Source organism: Nannospalax galili, unplaced genomic scaffold, assembly GCF_000622305.1.
Source record: "Nannospalax galili isolate Female #2095 unplaced genomic scaffold, S.galili_v1.0 scaffold117, whole genome shotgun sequence".
NCBI lineage: Eukaryota > Metazoa > Chordata > Mammalia > Rodentia > Spalacidae > Nannospalax > Nannospalax galili.
Genome location: NW_008341422.1, coordinates 2,362,015 through 2,381,467, shown reverse-complemented (window position 1 = coordinate 2,381,467; position 19,453 = coordinate 2,362,015). Strand labels below are relative to the sequence as shown.

The following is a 19,453-nucleotide window of genomic DNA, read 5'->3' as shown; positions in this document are numbered from 1 at the left end:
GAAAGAGAAAGAGAGAGAGAGAGAGGAGAGAGAGAGAAAAAAATATTTATAAAATTATGCCCCCAAAAGCCTTCTTTAAAATTACTTAGCATGCCAAGGATGAAGGAAGAGGAATAATAGACTCACTCACATGACTGTCCTGCCAAAGTGCTCAGCACCATTTACAACCATCAGAAGTGGGGAAAGGCTGTTCTTTCTGTGAGTGCTGTAATCCACTCTCAGGAACTCTGTCTGGAATGGGGGATGTTTCTCTGGTGAGTGCTTTGCTGCCGACTGTGCTAAATTCTAGAGCAAAGTTATCGGTTCATCTGTGCAACTGACAGGTTAAAGAAACTGATCCCAGGAACACAAAAAAATCAGTTTTCATCCAAATATTATTGTTTATTTTGGAGGCTGAAGATGAGTAAAGGCCAATCAATCTTAGCCTTGTGACATATTTTGAGGAATTGTTTTCTTTTTAAAAATATTTATGGGGGCTAGAGAAATGGCTCAGTGGTTAAGAACACTGACTGTTCTTGCAGAAGAGCCGGGTTTGAATCCCAGCACCCACATGGCAGCTAACAGTTGTTCGTAACTCCAGTCCCAGGGGATCCGACGGCCTCTTCTGTCCTCCGCGGGCATTGCACGGCATGGGTGCACTTCCATACATGTAGGCAATACACCCATACACATAAAATAAAAATAATAAATAAAATATTTTTTAAATATTTATTTATTCTCTAACAATTTCATACATATATATGGGTTCTTTGTCATAGTCGCCCTCTTTTATCCTCTTCACACCCCCATATCATCCCTTTTATTCACAAGTCCCCCTCCTCCCCTCATGTCTTGGATATGTTAGGTGAATATTCACTCTATATAAGTGCTGTCCACTCTTCTGATTATTGACAAGTGTATTGAGGTCTGACTGCTGAGTGTTATGTGATTGAAAAACTCCTATCCACTCAGAATTTGGATTTGGACATGTACACACTCATTCAAAGGATCCTTTTTTTCTGGGCACTAACTTCTTGAACTCCATTTCTTGGAATTGTTTTCAGTGATGGTATCAGGTCTCTTTGAATAACAGCGGATAATCAGGACACAGCAGGGTGAGTAGTTGAGTTGGTTTTCCTGGAAGTGGGGCCTTCCCCCAGCCACCACACTGGGCATTGGTTCCCCAACTTCTGAGAGGAAAGGCTGTGGTCTGAGGAGCGTGCTTCTGTGATGCGGTAGGAGCCTATCTCAGAAGCTGCTTCCCTGTACTGCAGGCCTTGTGTGTGTGGGGGGGAGTCTGAGTCCCTGAGATCTAAGACCTGAGACGGTTGTAGGCAAGAACAAGGCAGCTTGAGATGCTCTGAAGATGGAAACAGTCTTGTTTTGAAAAAACATGCAATATTGAGAAGTAGATTTGCAGGACTGGTGTGACACACGGTGGGCTTTGTCTGTACTAATTTAAAGCAAAAGGGCCACCACACAGGGCCTTCAAAGAGAGAAAAATCAAAGCAAAACCCTGGTTACCACTTTCATTTGTAGCTGTTTACCTTGAAGAAGACTATATATATATATATATATATATATCTTCAACACTGTCTTGGTCTTGTATTGCCCTGCCTTCTACCATGGCAGGATGTGGTATTAAAGGGATTACTGATAGCAATAAATACTATTTTAAAAATATATTTTATTATTTTTATTTTTTGCATATGAGTGTTTTACCTGATTATGTTAAGTGCACCATATGAATGCAGTGCCCATGGAGGTCAGGAGAGGCCATTGGATCCCCTGGAACTGGAGTTATAGACAGTTATTAGCTGCCATGTAGGTGCTGGGAACCGAATCCAGGTCCTCTGGAAAAACAGCATGTGCTCTTCACTGCTGAGCCATCTCTGTGGCCCCTAAATATTATTTTTTAGTAAGTCACAAAAGGGCTGAAGAGACAGCTCAGTAGATCAAGAGCTCACCTTGCAAACGTGAGAATCCGAGTTCAATCCCCAGAACCCACATTAGAAAATCCAGGCATCATGAGACATCCTGAGAATCCCAGTGCTGGAGAGGCAGAGACAGGGGAATCCTTGGGGTTCACTGGCCAACAAGCTTAGTCTTCTTTGTGAGTTCTGGGGCAATGAGAGACCCTGTCTCAAAAAATAAATAAAAGGTGCACAGTACCTACAGGACAACAGAAAAAGTTATCTTGTAGGTTCCATATGCACATGCATGTGCACACATTCATGCACACACATAAGTTCTAAAAATGTGGAAAGATGAGAGGGCCGAGTTACATAGACACAGTGTTCTGGCTCTATTGTGCATTCTGCCAGACCCTGACTTTGAGTCTTGAAGACAACACTTCAGTGTGGCTACCAGATGGGCCTCTCTTTCCACTTCCACTCCTGTGGTGCCCCTTTCCCTGACTAGATGACACCTGCTGGAATTCATCACAAAAAGACACCCCTGTGGTTAGGAAGCTGACACCTCAGTTCACTTATAATCATCATGTCCAGGAATAGAATCCAGAAGTCCACTCAGTCCAAAGCTGTGTAGCTCAGGATAAATGTGGAGCCTGAGCCTGGAGATGGCCACTGCTTTGCCCAGGCATCTGGTAAAGGAACCTGAGATTGCCTCCTACTTGCAGTTCAGTCTTTCCCCAGCTAGACCACAGTGTGTGGGGCCTCTCACTTCCTCCACTCAGCACTTATCCAATATGCCAACTCTGCTCTGTGTTTACTTTAGAAAGAAAACTGTTTTCTTTTGATCATGGTTTTTGTAAACCCTGTTTAGGGTTACTTCTCACAATAGGTCTTGGCAATCAGGAGAAAGCTGACAAATGCCATATCTTTTATACAAAAAGAAATATTGCCAAGGCCTTTTCATCCTCCCAAGGTTCCTTCCGTTCTAGCTGCAGCCCCAGCTACGTCCCACCATCCTTAAAAGTTAGGCAGAGTTGGCAAGAATAGCTAACATTCACTGAGCACTTCCAATGTGTGGTAAGGATAACACAAGACCCTTAACTTATGTCCCATAATAATGAGCTAGGAATCATCTTAAACACGAGGAAACAGACACAGAGTTTCAGGAAGCACTCAAGTTCACAGAGTTAAGAAGAGACAGGGCAGAGATTTGACCTCAGGCCATACATAGAGGTTGTGAATTAAATCTTGACACTTTACTAGGTTGTGTGCTACCCTTCCTTCTTCTTTAAAATAGCTTTCACTTTTATCTCTCACTCACACACAGCAAAGCTAGACTTGAATCCAGAGTGAAGCTAGTGTTACAAGAGGAAGCATCCAGGCGACTTTTGTGGGCCTTTTTTATGTCCCTGCTACCACGTCTCAGCATGTGGTAGTGGGACCTGCAGCTCGATGGATCTGTGTATAGAGGAGTGAGTGTGAGTGTATGTGTGTGTGTACCTGTGTCGTGTGAGTATGTGGTATTGCATGTGTGAGCATGTGCAGTATTTCAAGTGGTGTATGTAGTGTGCATCTGAGGGGTACAAAGGAGTAAAGAGGTGTGTGCATGTAGTGAGACAAGATGGCAGCAGCCATCCACCTTGAAAGGGACCTGCTGTTTGAGCTTCAGCTGTGACAGTAAACTGTACCCATAGCAGCTGTTAGCAATCCGAGTTATGTTTTCATTCTAGGTGGAAGGTGCTGTCATCACTTGTCAGGTCAAAGTACGAAAGTATGTGAATGACACACTTTCACTGCAAATTAGAAGTCACTTCTTAGTGAATGTGTCATACTCAATCAAGCTACCTTAAATGACAAAAACCCACAGGGCTCATGGATAGCTGATGGGGGCCTCTGCAGGAAAGCCAGAGGATGTCATCTGAAATGTTTGTCTCCACAGGCATAAAGGAGTGCCTTGGACTGTAGGTATACGATTGGAAATGGGACAGAAAGGACCATGTCCTACATCTTGTTTTGATACCATACATGGCCATTGTGTTCTTGCCTCACTCCCATATGTAGCTAACATAGAAAAATAGGTAGCTGACAGCTGGGGAAATGTCTCAGTCTGTGAAATCTTTGCCTTGCAAGCATGAGGACCTGCATTCAATACCCAGCACCCATGTGACACTGCCAGGCATAGTGGCACAGCCTTGGAATTCTAGTACTAAAGAGACAGTCAGGAGGAGCCCTCACCAGCTCCAGGTTCAGAGACAAACTGTGTCTCAAAGGAAATGGATGGCATTGCTGATGATGATGCCTGAGGTTACCCTCTGGCCTACACACACACACACACACACACACACACACACACGGCTTCAAGATATACACCCAGGATATACATTTCCTTTTACTGGGGAAAAAAAATTTATGAGATGTTCAGGCATCTCATAAATGCTCAAATGTCAGAGCTTCTAGCTTCTTAAAATAAATCTGACAGTCTCTTAGCTTGATCCAGAACATTCTTTCCCCTTGTGTCTCAACACTACTTAGCCTCCATTTTCTGTGGCCTTTTTCTATACTTTCCAAGCAAGAAATAGCCACCAGATCCACTATTTTCCCTCAAGAATGGGCAAAGAAATAACTGGGCTTCAGCCTTCAGCAAACATTGCTGTCCATCCTCTGCTTGGGTTTACATCTTATAGTTAGCAATGGAAATCTCTTCATTGCAAATTTAAAGAACATGCATTCAGAGAAGGGATCAGGAGAAACTCCTCTGGTCTTTTGCCTGGTAATTCCTCTGCCTGGCTACACTGATTGTCTTAGAAATACAGGAGAAAGAATATTTAAGAAACACCACTGATGGCCAGGCATGGTAGTGCATACTTTAATCCCAGCACTTGGGAAGCAGAAATAGGAAGAACGTCTGTGAGTTCAAGGCCAACCTGGTCTATGTAATGAATTTTAGGCCATTTAGGGCTACGTAAAGAGACCCTGTCTCAAAAATAAATAAGTAAATGGAAAGAAAATCAGAAAAGAAGACCATCGAACTGCAATCCAGAAACACGTCTACGATGTACTTGGGCTCCCCAGATCTAGGGTTCAGATGTTATTGATTATGTCCTAGAAGTTGACTAGTAGAACGTGCCATCCAAGAGCCGGGCATTCATCTTTCGTGGTCTTGAAGTCTTGCTCTGAAGATGGAGTCTCATGTAACCCAGGTCGGCCTTGAATTCTGTACATAGATAAGGATGACCTTAATCCCGATCTCCCTCCCGACATCTCCCAAGTGCTGGGATTATAGGTGTGTGCCACCATGCCCAGTTTATGTGGTGCTGGGAATCAAACCCAGGGCTTCACACATACTAGGCCAGCACTCTACCAAGTGAGCCACATCCCGAGCCCATGATCTTATAATCTGAAAATTGTTAGCATGACCATATTTACACCTCTGCTTCTGGCAAGCCTAAATAATTGCTTATGGATTGTAACCACCTCTGAAAGAGCCTTTCTCTGATCTCTCATCCAAAGTTATATTCCCCTATGAACTCTAGGGAGACCTAGCACTTGAAATGGGAATCAGCATAGAAGTGGAATGCAGAGATGGCAACTGAGAGTCCTCTTCTTCATCCTCACCCATGCAAATGATGTAAGGAAGTCTTGCTCTTATGGCTGTGTCCCGTGACTGTGGAAGAGTTGTCTTTCCGGTTTCCTGTAGCTTGATACAGGAGGTAAATGCATTATCGAGGTATAAAGTTACAAGTTTTTCCAAACCTTTCGTCATAAATTCTAAGTTTACTTGGTTGGGGAATATTTCTTAACTGACATCATCTTCCCTGCAAGGAGCAGTCACTGCTCTTCCAAAACCACTCAAGGTCATGGAAAGAGACAATGAGCTCTTTTGCTGGGTAAACTCATGTGACCTAACCTGGATTCTTGTGACTTTGACCCAATTCCACACATCTTACTCCATCCATCTGGTTTTCGCAAGGGAACAGTGAGACTGTGGAAACTGTGTAAATGGAATTAGGGATCAATGGTTGACTTTTTAGGCAGGAGACTTTGGCCTTTTAGGGAGTGCCATGAAACAAACAAACTGCCTAGAATTATGTATTCAGTGTTCGCTGATGCAATAAACCAAGAACACCAGGGGCCACACTTTTATAAATTCATAGGACCAATAGACTTAAACACATATCCCATTTATTGTCCGACCTATTTCTAGGTCCACATACTTTTCTGTTTGGTCTTGGAATGTGTCATCCAGTGTTTTCTTTTCCATGGCCTTTATAGGCAGCAGCGATTTAAGAAGCTTCTAAAGGGAGCTATGAAGATTTTCAAATAGATCTAGTTTGTCGTCTACATAGGCAGGTGGAACTTGAAAGCTGTAAAATGGAGTGGTAATCTCTTAAGCTTAGGTGTGAGAACTTTGGTATAATTGTGTAAGGTGAGACTGTGGCATGAAATGCAGTAAGAGCGATCCTAATGGTTTTGGTTGGGCAGAAACTAGATAAGATCTCCAGATTGGGTTTAGTTTTAAATATACTCTTCTCTGCTGCTGTGAAAAAAAGCAGACTTTGAATGATGACAGCAACAGCTGAGCCCATGGCTCTCAGCTGTGGGGAAGGGGAGAGTTAACTAAATGTGGCATGATTGTTCTCGCTCAGAAGCAAAAAAGGAATCAGTATCTAGAGTAAGACTGATGTCAAAAAAAGATTAGATGCAGTTTTGTCAGACAACTGACATTCTGCACCTAGTATTATCCAGCATTATATAAGGAACGCCTATTGGACATTAATTTATCAAGAATCTCCTTGAGCATAGTCTAACCAACAAAGAAAATGGATTATTTTTCCTAATGATATGGAATAACATTTACTCCATATTGATAAGTTCAACATAAGCCATTTTCTTAGATGTTCTTGGCCCCAGAGCCCTAAAAAATCTTCAGGAACTATATATTTCCTGAAGATTTAAACAATATAGTTCCTGAAAATTTTTAGAAACAGAAATATACATATATATCGAGAGAAGGGGGGGGTAATTCTAGACTCTTATAGTTCATTCTAGAATCTTAGAGGAAGCTTATTCCAACTGAGGATAATTGACAGAATTTCTAGTAACCTTTTTCTTGGCCTCTGATTTCCCATAACCCCTCAGAGCCTTAGACACAGATATGCTAGGTGGGTAAGAGAGGGGTGAGATTTGGGGAAACGAAAAGAGAAAAGGTTTGTATAATGGCATCATCATTTATTAGGTGAGAATTTACTCAACATCTGCCCTACTGTGTGAGTCTTTTCTTTCTGGACAAGACAAGTTATTTTGCTTAGGGTTTAGTTCGTTACTAGGGAGTTACCAAAAGAGGTTAGGGGACCAATTACTTTAAATTTAGACATTTTGTGCATGACAGACTTTCCCTGTCTAGGGCTGAGCAGACTCATCTGGATTTGGCTTTTAGCAAAGATGCAGATGCATCAGGGAATGTGAATCCATTTCTCAGGAAAGCTTAATCTGGTTGTGACGGAAACTTTACAAGGGATTAATGTGCTATTCTTATTATCAGAGCGACCTGTGTCTTCACAGACAGCCACACGAGAAGACGGGGCCTGGCTTCCTTATTCCTCAGACATCCACATACTCAGCGCAGATTTCTCCAAACCTATTCTGAGAGATTCTAGCCTATTGTTTTAACTCTTCTTTACTTAAATCCCAGACAAAATTGTCTAACTTCCAAACTGTCAGTTTTTTCCACTTTTAATTATAGTTAGCAAATGTTTGATTTTTGCCACTTGACGCAGGGGCGTGTCTGTGTGTTTCTGTGTCTGCCTCGGTATATGTCTATTTGCATGTGTGTCTGTGTATGTGCATGTGGGTGCCTCTGTGTGTGTGTGTGTGTGTGTGTGTATGTATGTGTGTAATGCCTATTTACAATTATGGCTTGAAAAAAAGATTCGAAAAAGCTGCTAAGCTTTCAGAGGAAATCACAATCAAGGTAAAGTTTTTAAGAATGGTTTCATCAACTAGAGGCACAGTTTCATAGCAAAGTGCTTGCCTGACATACACAAGGCCCTGGGTTTGGTCCCTAGCACCGCAAAAAACCTTCATAATAAATAATAAATTGTAGGTTTTCAAGGGCAAGGACATAGATCACTATAGGCCTTTTTAAAGATTTTTATTAAGACTGTAGTTTGTAGTTAAATATCTGAGTTGCCAAACAATACAGTGCTGAACCTTGGGATGTCAGAGGATCCCATGAGTATCTGCTGTGTTTACCAAGTGGAATTCACGCCATCCATGGTGCCCCACCACAGCTGATTAAATGCTGAAGTTCAGTTCTGTAGGTGAAGTTCAGGGAGGTGAATCCTCCATCTTAAGGCTCTCTTTCTCTCAAGGTGAAACCACTTGCCTGCACCCATCAGTCCTGGAGAAATGAAGGCTTCAAAAATTAATTATGTCTAGGTCATATGTGCAAATTACAGCACTGTGTACTTTTGATTCTTTGTGGCAGAGCCTGTTGTAGGCAGTGAGAGCATGGTGCCCTGGTTCTTGCCAAGAATGATATACCGAGCTTCCTAAAGCTTCCCGTTTATATAGCTTTTTCATCTTCAAAGAGGCTTGGAGGCATTCATTTACCACCACCTGCCTGGGGGGATAAGAATGATTCACATTTTATAGGTGGAGGAATTGGAGGTGTGACCTTTCTAGGGCCACCCAGGGAGTCAGAAGGCCAAGGACAGGTTGGCAGGGCTGGTGCCACCTCTTGACTAGATGGCTTTCCAGCTCTTTCTCCCTGGTGTCATTTGCCCTGAAGAGCCACGGGCCACAAGTGACAAATCCACAGGCGTCAAATAAACCAGAATGGAAAGAAATACCACATTGATTGATTGATTGATTGATTGATTGATTGATTGAGGCTTCATGTACAATGAAACTCTGGGATATTCATGTGACCCTCCTGGGGATCTCCTTTCACATCTGTAAAGTGGGAATGCTAACATCTGCCTGCTTCAGGAATGCTGTGTGCATGAAAATCAAAGCAAGCTAATGAGGTCAAAAACTTTTCAAACTGCGCAGAATTCTGTACTCTCAGGCGTTGTTATTACCGCTGCCAGAAAATGACTACAAGGCTGCTTATGGAAGGGTAGGAAGGGGTAGAACTTTCCTAATTAGGAATCTAATTGTTTGGGTGATGTGTGGCAGCCATTCAGCAGTCATGAAAGAATCCAAAATCAAAGGAAGAAAAGGCTATGCTCTGGGAAAAGCTAGTATTCTGTGTAGTATATATTTAGTAGACAAAATGGCAAAACAAGTTGATTATGAGTTTGCAGAGCGTGCAGCTGGACCATGGTGCATGCTGGGGGCCAGGGAAGAGCCTCACTGTATTCTAAGCCACAGGTCCAGGGTGACAAGCTACTCCCCTCCCACTGTGGAGATGAAAGGAAAGTTCTCAGCAAAACTCAAGGGTGGGTCAAGCCTCCCCAGAAGCAGAAACAAAATAGTAACCATTGGGCTCCTGACTCATCCGGTGTCTGACACTCATGCCAAGCACCTTTGTAAGCTGTAGAGCTATGGATGAGGGTGCCACTTCTGGAAGGATGGTTTGAACAATAAAATAAAATAAGCCCATCTGAGCAGACCAATCAGAAGAGGCCTCCCTTGCTTGGCCTATTGCAGTCACTCTGCAGGACTCACAGCCCCAAGCTTTGCCCTCTCAGCTGGGCTCCCTCGGGCAGGATGCATCTTGCATAGCTAACTTTGGAGGCCCTGAAACCATAGGGGCCACAAAACTGCAGAAGCCTGGAGCTTCCAAAGCCATTCCAGGCAACAAGGTGAATGCTCAGCGGCTGCCGGTCAGCCAGCCTTGACACACAGGCCAGGCACCACCATGCAGGAGGCCTCAGAAGCCTTTAATACCCCAGCAGTTTTAAACTGGGGATAAAATAAAGTGACTAATCCACAAAGGCCTCAGCCATTTGACTGAAAATAAAATCAAACGCTTTAGGGTTTTTCTTTTTAATCTTTATTGGTTTTTCTGCTTACAAAAGTAATACATGCTGGTTGCAAGAAAAAAATTTTCAAATATTAAAGAAATATGTAACATAGCAAGGGAAAGTCCTCCACACATTCAGCCTTCCAGGAAGAAAAGCCACCTCAACAGATCTGTGGGAATGAAAGTTCCTTTTTCCAAGCTCATCCTTGCAGGGGGTTTGTGCAAGACAGGGCAAAGCAGGTTGACATTCAAATGTGTAGCAGACAGTCGTGTGGCTGTACCCAAGGTTTGGGCCAGTAGCCATTTTCTTGGCAAGCCAGCAGTCATCTCAACCCCACTGGGTCCAATTCAAGAAGCTATGGGTGTTGGGAATGAGGGCACTAGCTCAGTCACGAGCACCCACATACAAAGCTGGGTGTGGCAGGGCACATCTGTGATCCCAAAGCTAGGGAGATGGAGACAAAGGATGCCTGGGGCTCACTGGCCAGCCAGTCTAACCAAATTGTAAGCTTCGGGTTCAATAGGAGATGCTGTCTCAAAAAATAAGGTGGAGAGCAATGGAGGAAGATAACTAACATCAACCTCCAGCCTTTCACATGTAATGCACACGTGTGCACTTGTACCTGCACAAACATACATACTACACACATGCAAATGAGATACAATGAAAACTGATTGACAGAAGCCTGGGTCCAAATGTTGCATTTATTTTTTTCAATGAACCAATAGAAAATGACCCTCATCCCATGACTGTGACATACGGTGTTGCTATATGAAGTGCTGCTGTTTGCAGTGCGGCCGTGGTAGCCAGCATGGGCTGCATCTCACAGTTCTTAAAGGATAAGCAGCTTTTCTCTATCCCTACTTTGGAAAGAGCTTAGACTCTGGGAAGAATTTCATTGCACTGTAAGACAAGATTCCTTATCAACAACAACAATAATAATAACTACTCTTTATTGAATGTCGACTACATCTAAAAACCGTGTGGTGCTTGAATATAGAGGATGCGTGTGTAAAATGGCCTGGTGGAAACATGGCAGAGATGCTTCTGTGTACACATTATCCCAGAAATTCTTCGGATAGGAAGGCAGTCAGGTCAACTCATTTGCCCAGGCTTAAGGAATGTTCAGCTTGATGCCAGTCATTTGAAGGTCAAATAGTCTACCTGGAATCTTGCAAAATTGAGAAGATAGTTCAAAACACAGATAACTCCTAGGAAGGGATATTGACACTGGTTCCTAGATAGTGTAGGCTGTGGTAGGCTTATCCAAATTACTCCCTTAAGGATTGTGCACTAAGAACAATCGCACTGAGCTTGTTGTTCAGATGCTTTAGCATGGCAGTGCAGTATGGTGAGAAATAATTTTTATTACATTGAGGGGGGGGTTGCATGAGTGTCCCCTGATGTGCATGTGGAGGTCAGAGGACAACTTGCAGGAGTCAGTTCTCACCTTCTACTATATAGGTCCCAGGAATTCAATTGAAGTCATCAGGCTTGGCAGCAAGCACCTTTTACCTGCTGAGCCATCTTGCCAGCCCCAGAGTAATGTTTGCTATCAAGAAAAGTCTTCTCCCACTAGAAGGAAGTGGTGGCCATCTCAGTTCTTTGAGAGAATAGTCATCGTTCTCATGTCTCTCCCAGAATAGGTCCTGAGAAATGAGCGAGGTGTTAAGCATGTCGCTGGCCATTTTCTTGCCCTTTTATAATTAAAATAAAAAGGTTCTTTTTAATGTTAGCACAGTGCTAAATGGCTGCCCTGCTCGAGGACCGCATGGCTAATTAGCATGCTGGCATTCCCTCTTACCCACTATCACTTGTCAGCTCCAGAAATTTGCATCCCCAGGTGTGAAGAGCCTGCTTAAATTACTTCAGGTGCACAAGAGAGCAAATTATTTAGGCACTAGGGCTGAAAAAAAAAAAAACTTGTGGGCAAATGAGAAATTTTCGTAGTAAGATTATTCATTGTGAAGCTGATCCACGAAGCTGTGTCTTTTCTGGATACCTAATAGAGTAAGCTGCCTGGCTGGGAGGGATTGGCATGTGCACTAATGCAGTCATATAATTTGTGCATGTTGACAGTGGAGCCGCCTGATCTCCTTTGAAATGCAGGCTGAGTCCATGTGTGTGGTAGATACAGGGGCAAGAGGCATCATTTGTGTTGAAAGAATATCATTTGGAGAAGACAACATTTCCTAGTAGAGAGTGAAAAAGCTGAAGGGATGGAGGGCAAAGGGTTTTTTATCCTTATTGTTGGATTGAAAACTCAAATTGATGGGACTAAGTCTCCATCCTTTTGAAAAATCTGCGAGGCATTGACTACAGTTCTTCACTTTGATTCATTTGATTCTGTAAATTGAGTATAAGTAGGATGCGGAGGGCTTCTGCGCACTGGAGGAGTCAGTGCAGGGGTGAGTACGTGCCCAGCTCCAGGCTGCGAATGTTTGCTGTGGGAATGTCAACATGTGATCAGATGGCATTCAGAGGGCTTACTGTAGGAGCAGGTGCATTTTAGTCATCTCCTAAAGAGCACTCAGGACTGAAATTGTCATCTGAGATAAGAGAGCTGTGCAGGGGGGTCAACTAGCAGAGCAGTTTAATCTGACCCAACAGAAGAATTGAACCTTGCTCTGCAGAGACCTTTGGGTCCCCTGCCTAGGAAGTTCCTGGGGAGGCTTGTTCTAATCAATTCTGATTCTTTAGCCAACATCTGCACACTGGAGCTAAGCATAAACATGGTGGGACAAAGGTCTAGGGGAATGGCCCCCAGTTGGACATGCAAATGAGTCTACGTGAGTCTGTTCATTCTTAGCTTTGTGGCCTCCGTGTATCTTATGCAATCGGCCTGTTTGGATAGCCTTGAGATCTGAAAGATGCTAGAACTTACACAAGGCTGAAGACCGAGAGTACAGAAGTCTGACTCAGGCCCCCCAGCCCTGATGCAGCAGCACCAGGTGCCTGAGTCTAGGTCTCTGCCAACGCCCTGCTAGGTTATGAGCCATTCCAAGGGGGAGTACAAGGGTCAGGATGGCACTTCTGTTCCATTTCCCCATAGCAAGTAGAACACCAGACCTCCTATCTTTAATTTATAGCAGTACTGGAACATTTCACAGGCATGTTAGCCACTGCCTGCAGCACCAGCACCTCAATTCTGATTCCTAGTCTACCCAGAGCACAGAGGTTATAACAAGAGCATCCACCTTCCGCTTAATCCAGATAGTGTAACTCAGCTTCCTTAGATGGCCTACCCAGAGCCTTCAGATTCTTATACAGAACTAATGTACATGTCTCCAATTCTTAAGATGAAAAGATGATTCTTTCTGTTATTTTGCACATGTATGTGTGTATGCATATGCGTGGGTGCACATGTGTATACGTGCATGGGGAGGCCAGAGGTCGATGTCAGATATTTTCCTCAACTGCTCTCTACCTTATTTGTATATTGAGGCATGGTTGAAGCTGGAGCAATCTGATTGAGCTAGTTAGCTTGCTCTAGAGTTACCTGTCTCCACCTCCCAAGCACTGGGATTATAGACAGACTGCCACACCCACCCCACCCAGCATTTATGTATGTGCTGGGGCTCTGAACTCCAGTCATCAGGATTTCAAGGCAAACACTTACCCACTGAGCCATCTCCCCAGCCCCTGAGGATGATTCTTAAGAGGCCCAAACTTAAGACATGTGATGCTCTAATTGCCTCAAGTGATTCTGATGCTGATAAACTGTGGGGCCTAAAGAAGTCTGCTCATCTCATTACTGTGATTATAGCTTGAGGTGGAAACAGAGGCAGGCTCCTGCCTGGTCATCTTTATTTCACAGATAAAGTCTGTTTCATAGGTGGGCTGAATACTTCATGCGGCCTCTTTATTCTATTCCTCAAAGGTCAGAGTAGAGGAGGCCAATTTTCATTACAGACTAGTTAATTCATGTGGGAAAACCCAGTTTATAACTGTCAGCTGATGACACTTTTTAGATATCCTTCTCTCTAGCCCTTGACTTTTGTGAATCTGAAAAACACTGCTACTGCAAAACACTTTCCCATGACTCTGTTGGAGACACTGGAGGACCATTCAATATAAGGCAACCTCACATTTCATGTTTCCCAAGGAAGTCAAGCAAGGCATGAGCATGGAGAGGCAAACTCAGAAAGGACAGTTCTGTTCAACGCAACCCTGAACATATTAAGTTGCATAACTCAGAACATGCATAGTAGTGCCATTGTGAAGTATTAAAAAGGCCTCCAGGTGACATCAAACACACTTGAGATTTTGACCAATCTTTAAATATGGGGAGATGGCTCAGCAATTCAGAGGGCTTGCTGCTCTTCCAGAGGACCCAAGTTTGGTTCCCAAAAATCCATGTCAGGTGGCTCACAATCACCTGTAACTCCAGCTTCAGAAGATCTGACGCCATCTTCTGGCTTCCATAGACAACTGCACTCACGTACACATAGGCACACACATATAAATAAAAATGAGTCGTTAACATATATATGTAGAGAGAGAGGAAAAAGAGATAAGTAGACACAGCATGCTGGTACTAAAGAGATACATAGGAAAAGGTCTCTTTCTAGAACAGCTGGAAGTCACCATAGTGCTTGTGTCTGTCTTCTTGGAAGGGAGTTAGCAGTTAGCAGGCTGCATGGTTTATTATGAGTTTAAATCCAGGATCTTCATTTATTGAATACAACATTGCATCAAGTCCAAAGTCAGTGGTTATAAAACGTATCCCAGGATAGGGGCTTGCACCAAAAGAGACAGTAAGCTGTATGCATGTGTGTTCTGCTCACATCTCCTGACAGAGTCCCTGGATGGGTTCATTGCTTTGTGGGACATAAAGCTGCCTAGATGCTGCATAGAAATGAAATCGACTTGGGCATTTGCAATTATGTCCATGTGTATACCTTAGCAGATACTGTGCCATGGTGATATCAGGTTAAAAAAAAAAAAAAAAACTTGTAGCACAATGAAATATTCCAGATAAACTGGGGGCCATCACCGTCATTTCAACTCAGCCTTGATCCTCCTGATTTCACATATAAAGTCTATTCATGAGATGAGTTGGCCACGCATGGTGGTGCACGCCTTTAATTCCAGAACTCAGGAGGCAGAGGTAGCAGATCTCTGTGAAATCAAGGTCAGCCTGGTCTACATAGTGAGTTCCAGGTCAGCTGGGGCTACAGGGAGACCCTGTCTCAAAAAGACAGAAGAAAGTAGATGAGTTAAATGTGGGTTTTTTTCATTGTTGTTTTGTTTTTTGCCTACATAGCTATTCTTTATGTTCAGTTCTTACGACTTTTCTAACTCGATATGAAGTACATTGTGGTGTCTGTTTAGAAATGTGCCTGGTAAGAACTTAGAACTTTGGTGTGATATGTTAACCATTTGGTGAGTCTTCCAGCATCAGGCACCTTTAAATAATCAACTTGACAAAAACATATACATGGTGTAGCAAAAAATCAATTCCATCATCAAAAAAATAAAAAAACCTCAGAAGTAACCTAGCCTATTTACCAAAATTCATCATTATTAAGTTCAGGCAGGATATTAACTTTATGGTTGAAAGGTTTTGACTATACACAAATGAACTAATTTTCAACACATGGCAACTACATTAATTTAAAAAATGAGTAAGGAATCTTTGCTATCATATGTAACTTATTAATATTTTGAATTGAATCATTTTCCTAAGTAGACCTGACTTTTTTGGAGTATATTTTTCTCTACCAGTCAAGAGCTACAATGCTCAGCCAAGACAGTTTTATGACCTTTTAAAAATAATGATGGAAAATGAGATGGGCATGAGAGGGGAGGAGGAGAGACCTTTTAGTATCTGCTTGGTTCTGAGGCCTGAACTGCCAACTCTCCAGTTCTGGAAGCCTTTGAGATGCTGATTCCAGTCTTCTTGTGGGTTCTTAAACACCTTCTCAAATGACCCATTTTAATAACCCAAAAGCTATTATATAACGAGCAGCCATAATTTAGTCTAGGGCTCTAGGGGGACCCTCACAGTTCAGCAATGAATAGTTAATGCAGGATAATGTTTAGCAGGTTATTAGTTTTCACTATACAAATGCTGATGGGGGAACGCTTTTATAAGGTGTTTAAAGAAAATGTAATTAACTGGTTACGTGCTTCTGTTGCAGCTCAAATTGAAATTATTCCATGCAAGATCTGTGGAGACAAATCGTCAGGAATCCATTACGGTGTCATTACATGTGAAGGCTGCAAGGTAAGCCTTTTTAATTGTTGTTGTTTCTATTAATGTTAGAGGGTGGCTTCATGATTTCTATTTTTTATTTCCATTCTGCCTCAAAATTCAACTCCTTGAGATTCCTAATGGCAGGGCGGGGTCACTACTGCGGTGTTAAATTACAATCAACAAAGTGACATCTACTATGTTCTCCTGGCATTCTGAGAGAAGTAAAGAGAAAGCGATTGGCGTGCTGCCCATGTTCGTCATTTTCAATCCCAGAATCATCGATTGAACTGATGAAGATACCTCTGGGGATGGGGTGTACCTTAGTGGGTTAGGGCACTTGGCATACAAGGATGAAGGCCTGAGTTCAAATCCCCAGTGCCCACATGAAAAAGCCAGGCATGGCCACGTGTGCCTATAACCCCAGAAGTGGGAGGCAAAGACAGGTGGATACCAGGAGCTCGCAAGACAACCAGCCTAGCAAAAACAGTGAGCTTCAGGTTTTAACGTTTAGTGTAAGTCCCTGTCACAAGGGAATAAGGTGGAGCAAGAGCTGTAGAGGAAGACGCAGTGTCCTCAGGCCCCCATTAGTACGTGCACAGGAATGTGTATGCGAGCACATTGTTCCTGATACCAGGTTTATCAGAAGGTATTTCCAACAAGCTTGATGTAGCCGAGTCTTTCTGTTGGTGTCCAGATCTTAACACATCTGGCCAGATTATAAAAGGAACTGAATTCTGGTCCCAGTGCCACTTGTTCACATTGTTTGGAACATGCCTCAGCCTTTTAATGACGTCAACTTTTTATAAAGTAGACATGACACCCGCTCTTCCTACCTGTCAGGACTAGCTGAGGAAAAGAAAAGGAAAAGTTTCATTTCAATATAAATAGTATCTTTATTATTGTTACTGGCACCGAATTTATTATGTATTTGATCTTGGGACAATGGATACCCTGAGTGCTTACTGTAAGAATGGAAAACAGAGACACTAATCCCAGTCAAGACCACACCTCAATGCTCTAGTATTCAGATCTCCATCGGTTAAGATTTAAATCTTCCTGCTTATATGGGAAGGGCCCTGAGATACCTTACTGGGCAAAACAGCACAAAATAACTAGGAGAGATGCCATTTGAACATGCAGAAGGCCTCCAAGACAGCTGAACACTATGACAGGACTGAAATTAGCCCTGAGGCTTTTTGAGACAGAGGCAAACAATAAAATCCATGATTTTGGTTTGCTTTCTTTCAGCAAAACCAGAATGTACAGTGTTACAAAAGAGAAAACCACATGCAGGCTCAGTGACGGCTGGGAGATTTCTGGGACATGTGCCTCATCATTACTTTAATTTTTTTCTTTCACTGTTAATTATCACAACGTTTGCTAATTTACACGTTTAAATGCCTTACCCAAACAACAAGTTAGTAAAGCTAGAGATTCTGATTTTTTACTTCATTTATTTATTTGGGAGGGGGGCAGTGTATACCAAAGCACACATGTGGAAGACAGAGGGTAACTTGGGGGAGTCAGTTCTTGCCTTCCACCATATGAGTGGAGCTGAAACTCAGGTCCATGAGGCTTGGCAGCAAGCCCCCTCTGCCTGCTGATCCATCTCACTGGTCTTAAAGGTCGAGATATTTGCACATCCTGAAATCTATTTGAATTATTCATCTCTGTGTAACCCTTAAGGCCTCATGGTTCTGGAGTACCATGAAAAAAAAAGACTATACTCAATATAATAGCCAATCTGGCCTCCCCCAAATTTAATTCAGTAACTATTTTCTTTTAACAATGAAATAACTGGAGCTAGTGAGATGGCTCAGTAGGTTAGAGCAGTTGCTCTACATGTGCCTGTAACTCCAACATTGGTGGGGGGCAGAGACAGGCGGAGAGATCACTGGCAGGCCAATCTAACTGAAAAGTGAGCTTTAGGTTCCATGAGAGACCCAGTCTCAAAGCAATAAGGCAGAGACCAGCAGAGGAATATCCTCAGTGCCCTCCCTTGGCCTCTGCATGCACCACACACATGAGGTAAAAGTTGAAATAACAGCCTGGCTGTGTCAACCCAGGTTATGAGAATGTCCTGTAGGGGCAGCTTTTGACCTTCGCCCTCTGTGTGTTCCAACCCCACAAAGCCATGTCCCTGGTAGAGACGGCAGGGCCTTTCCCATATACACATCAGTGCTTACTTAACTTGGTCCCCAGCAAATCTGCCTCTGTGTATGGCATGTCGCCTGCGTTTTCTTGAAGGACAGAGTCCTGACTGCCTCCCGCTTACCAGTCCACTACTTTCCCCACCATTCTGCCCAAGAAACTCAACACTCCTCTGAGTCCATCAGTTATGCCACCTATAAGTTTTATGTGGCAAACTGACATGCGATTTAGAGGCCTGATGGAGATGGGGGTGACTCGCATGGAACACCTCAGTGACTCATTAACAACAAGCTGTGTACCAAGGTGTTTATAACTGGCACCATGTGCATTGTAACCCCCAGTATTTATTTAGGAGAAAAATAAATACAAATAGCAGTTAAGATCATTCTAGACTCCCAGCTTCAGTGATGCTAGGAGACTGTGATTGGTCTCCTCTGTTCTGGTGAGTTTACATAGTGAAAGTCACTTAACAATTCACATGTGATTTTATTCACAGTTTGGTTCTTACACAATATCATGTGTTCACTTTTTATGTATATAATACTTGTTCTATATTTTAATTTCTCTCTGACAATAACATCTTTATCTTGAGTTATAGTAAAGTTAGGGAACTTCTGACACTGTCATTAGTTAATTATCATATTCTAACCAGGAGAATGTGATCCCACCATGACCAATTGTAAATAATTTTGTCTCTGGCAGTATAATTAGACATAGGGAAAAGTTTGCATTATATATCAAATAGATTTCTAATGAGAGGAAGAAAAAGGAGTGGCTGTGTTGGTTTTGGAGCTAACCATTCTGTGAGTATATTTAAAAACCAACCTGAAACCATAAGAAACTAGAGAAAAGTGATGGCTGAAACAATTATCATTTCCCACACATTTGCTCAGGGAAGCATCGTACATGTGCAGCAAAAGTGGTAGATGTTGTGGAAGCTCTTTCTCTTGTGCTGGGCTCTTCCCATCTTGTTCTTTGCTCATCCTCTTTGAGACCCGGACAGAGGCAGTGCACAGTCTCTGACTCTGCAAGCAGACTGCTTCGGTTGGAATCTTGGTTCCGGGATTTGCCAAACTGATTAACTATCGGCTACTTGGGCATCAGGCAGTCACTTTATCTGTAAGATGAGGATAGTAAGCCACTTTGTGGAGTTGCCACCTGTATGCAGATACAGCACTCAGAAGAGGGTCAGGCATGCAGCAAGCACTTACTAAGTGTTGGCTGTCATTTTCCAAACTCCC

General features: G+C 43.0%; 1 protein-coding gene across 3 annotated transcripts in view; it reads left to right on the top strand.

The window, feature by feature from the left end:
* The window catches only part of Rora (RAR related orphan receptor A), a 106,419-nt gene that overhangs the window by 50,464 nt on the left and 36,502 nt on the right, over window positions 1-19,453 (top strand). For all 3 annotated transcript variants that reach the window (XM_029565279.1, XM_029565280.1, XM_008836882.2), the window contains exon 2: window positions 16,006-16,091. In XM_029565279.1, the coding sequence (XP_029421139.1) occupies window positions 16,006-16,091 (86 nt within the window). The remainder of the gene's footprint in view (window positions 1-16,005; window positions 16,092-19,453) is intronic.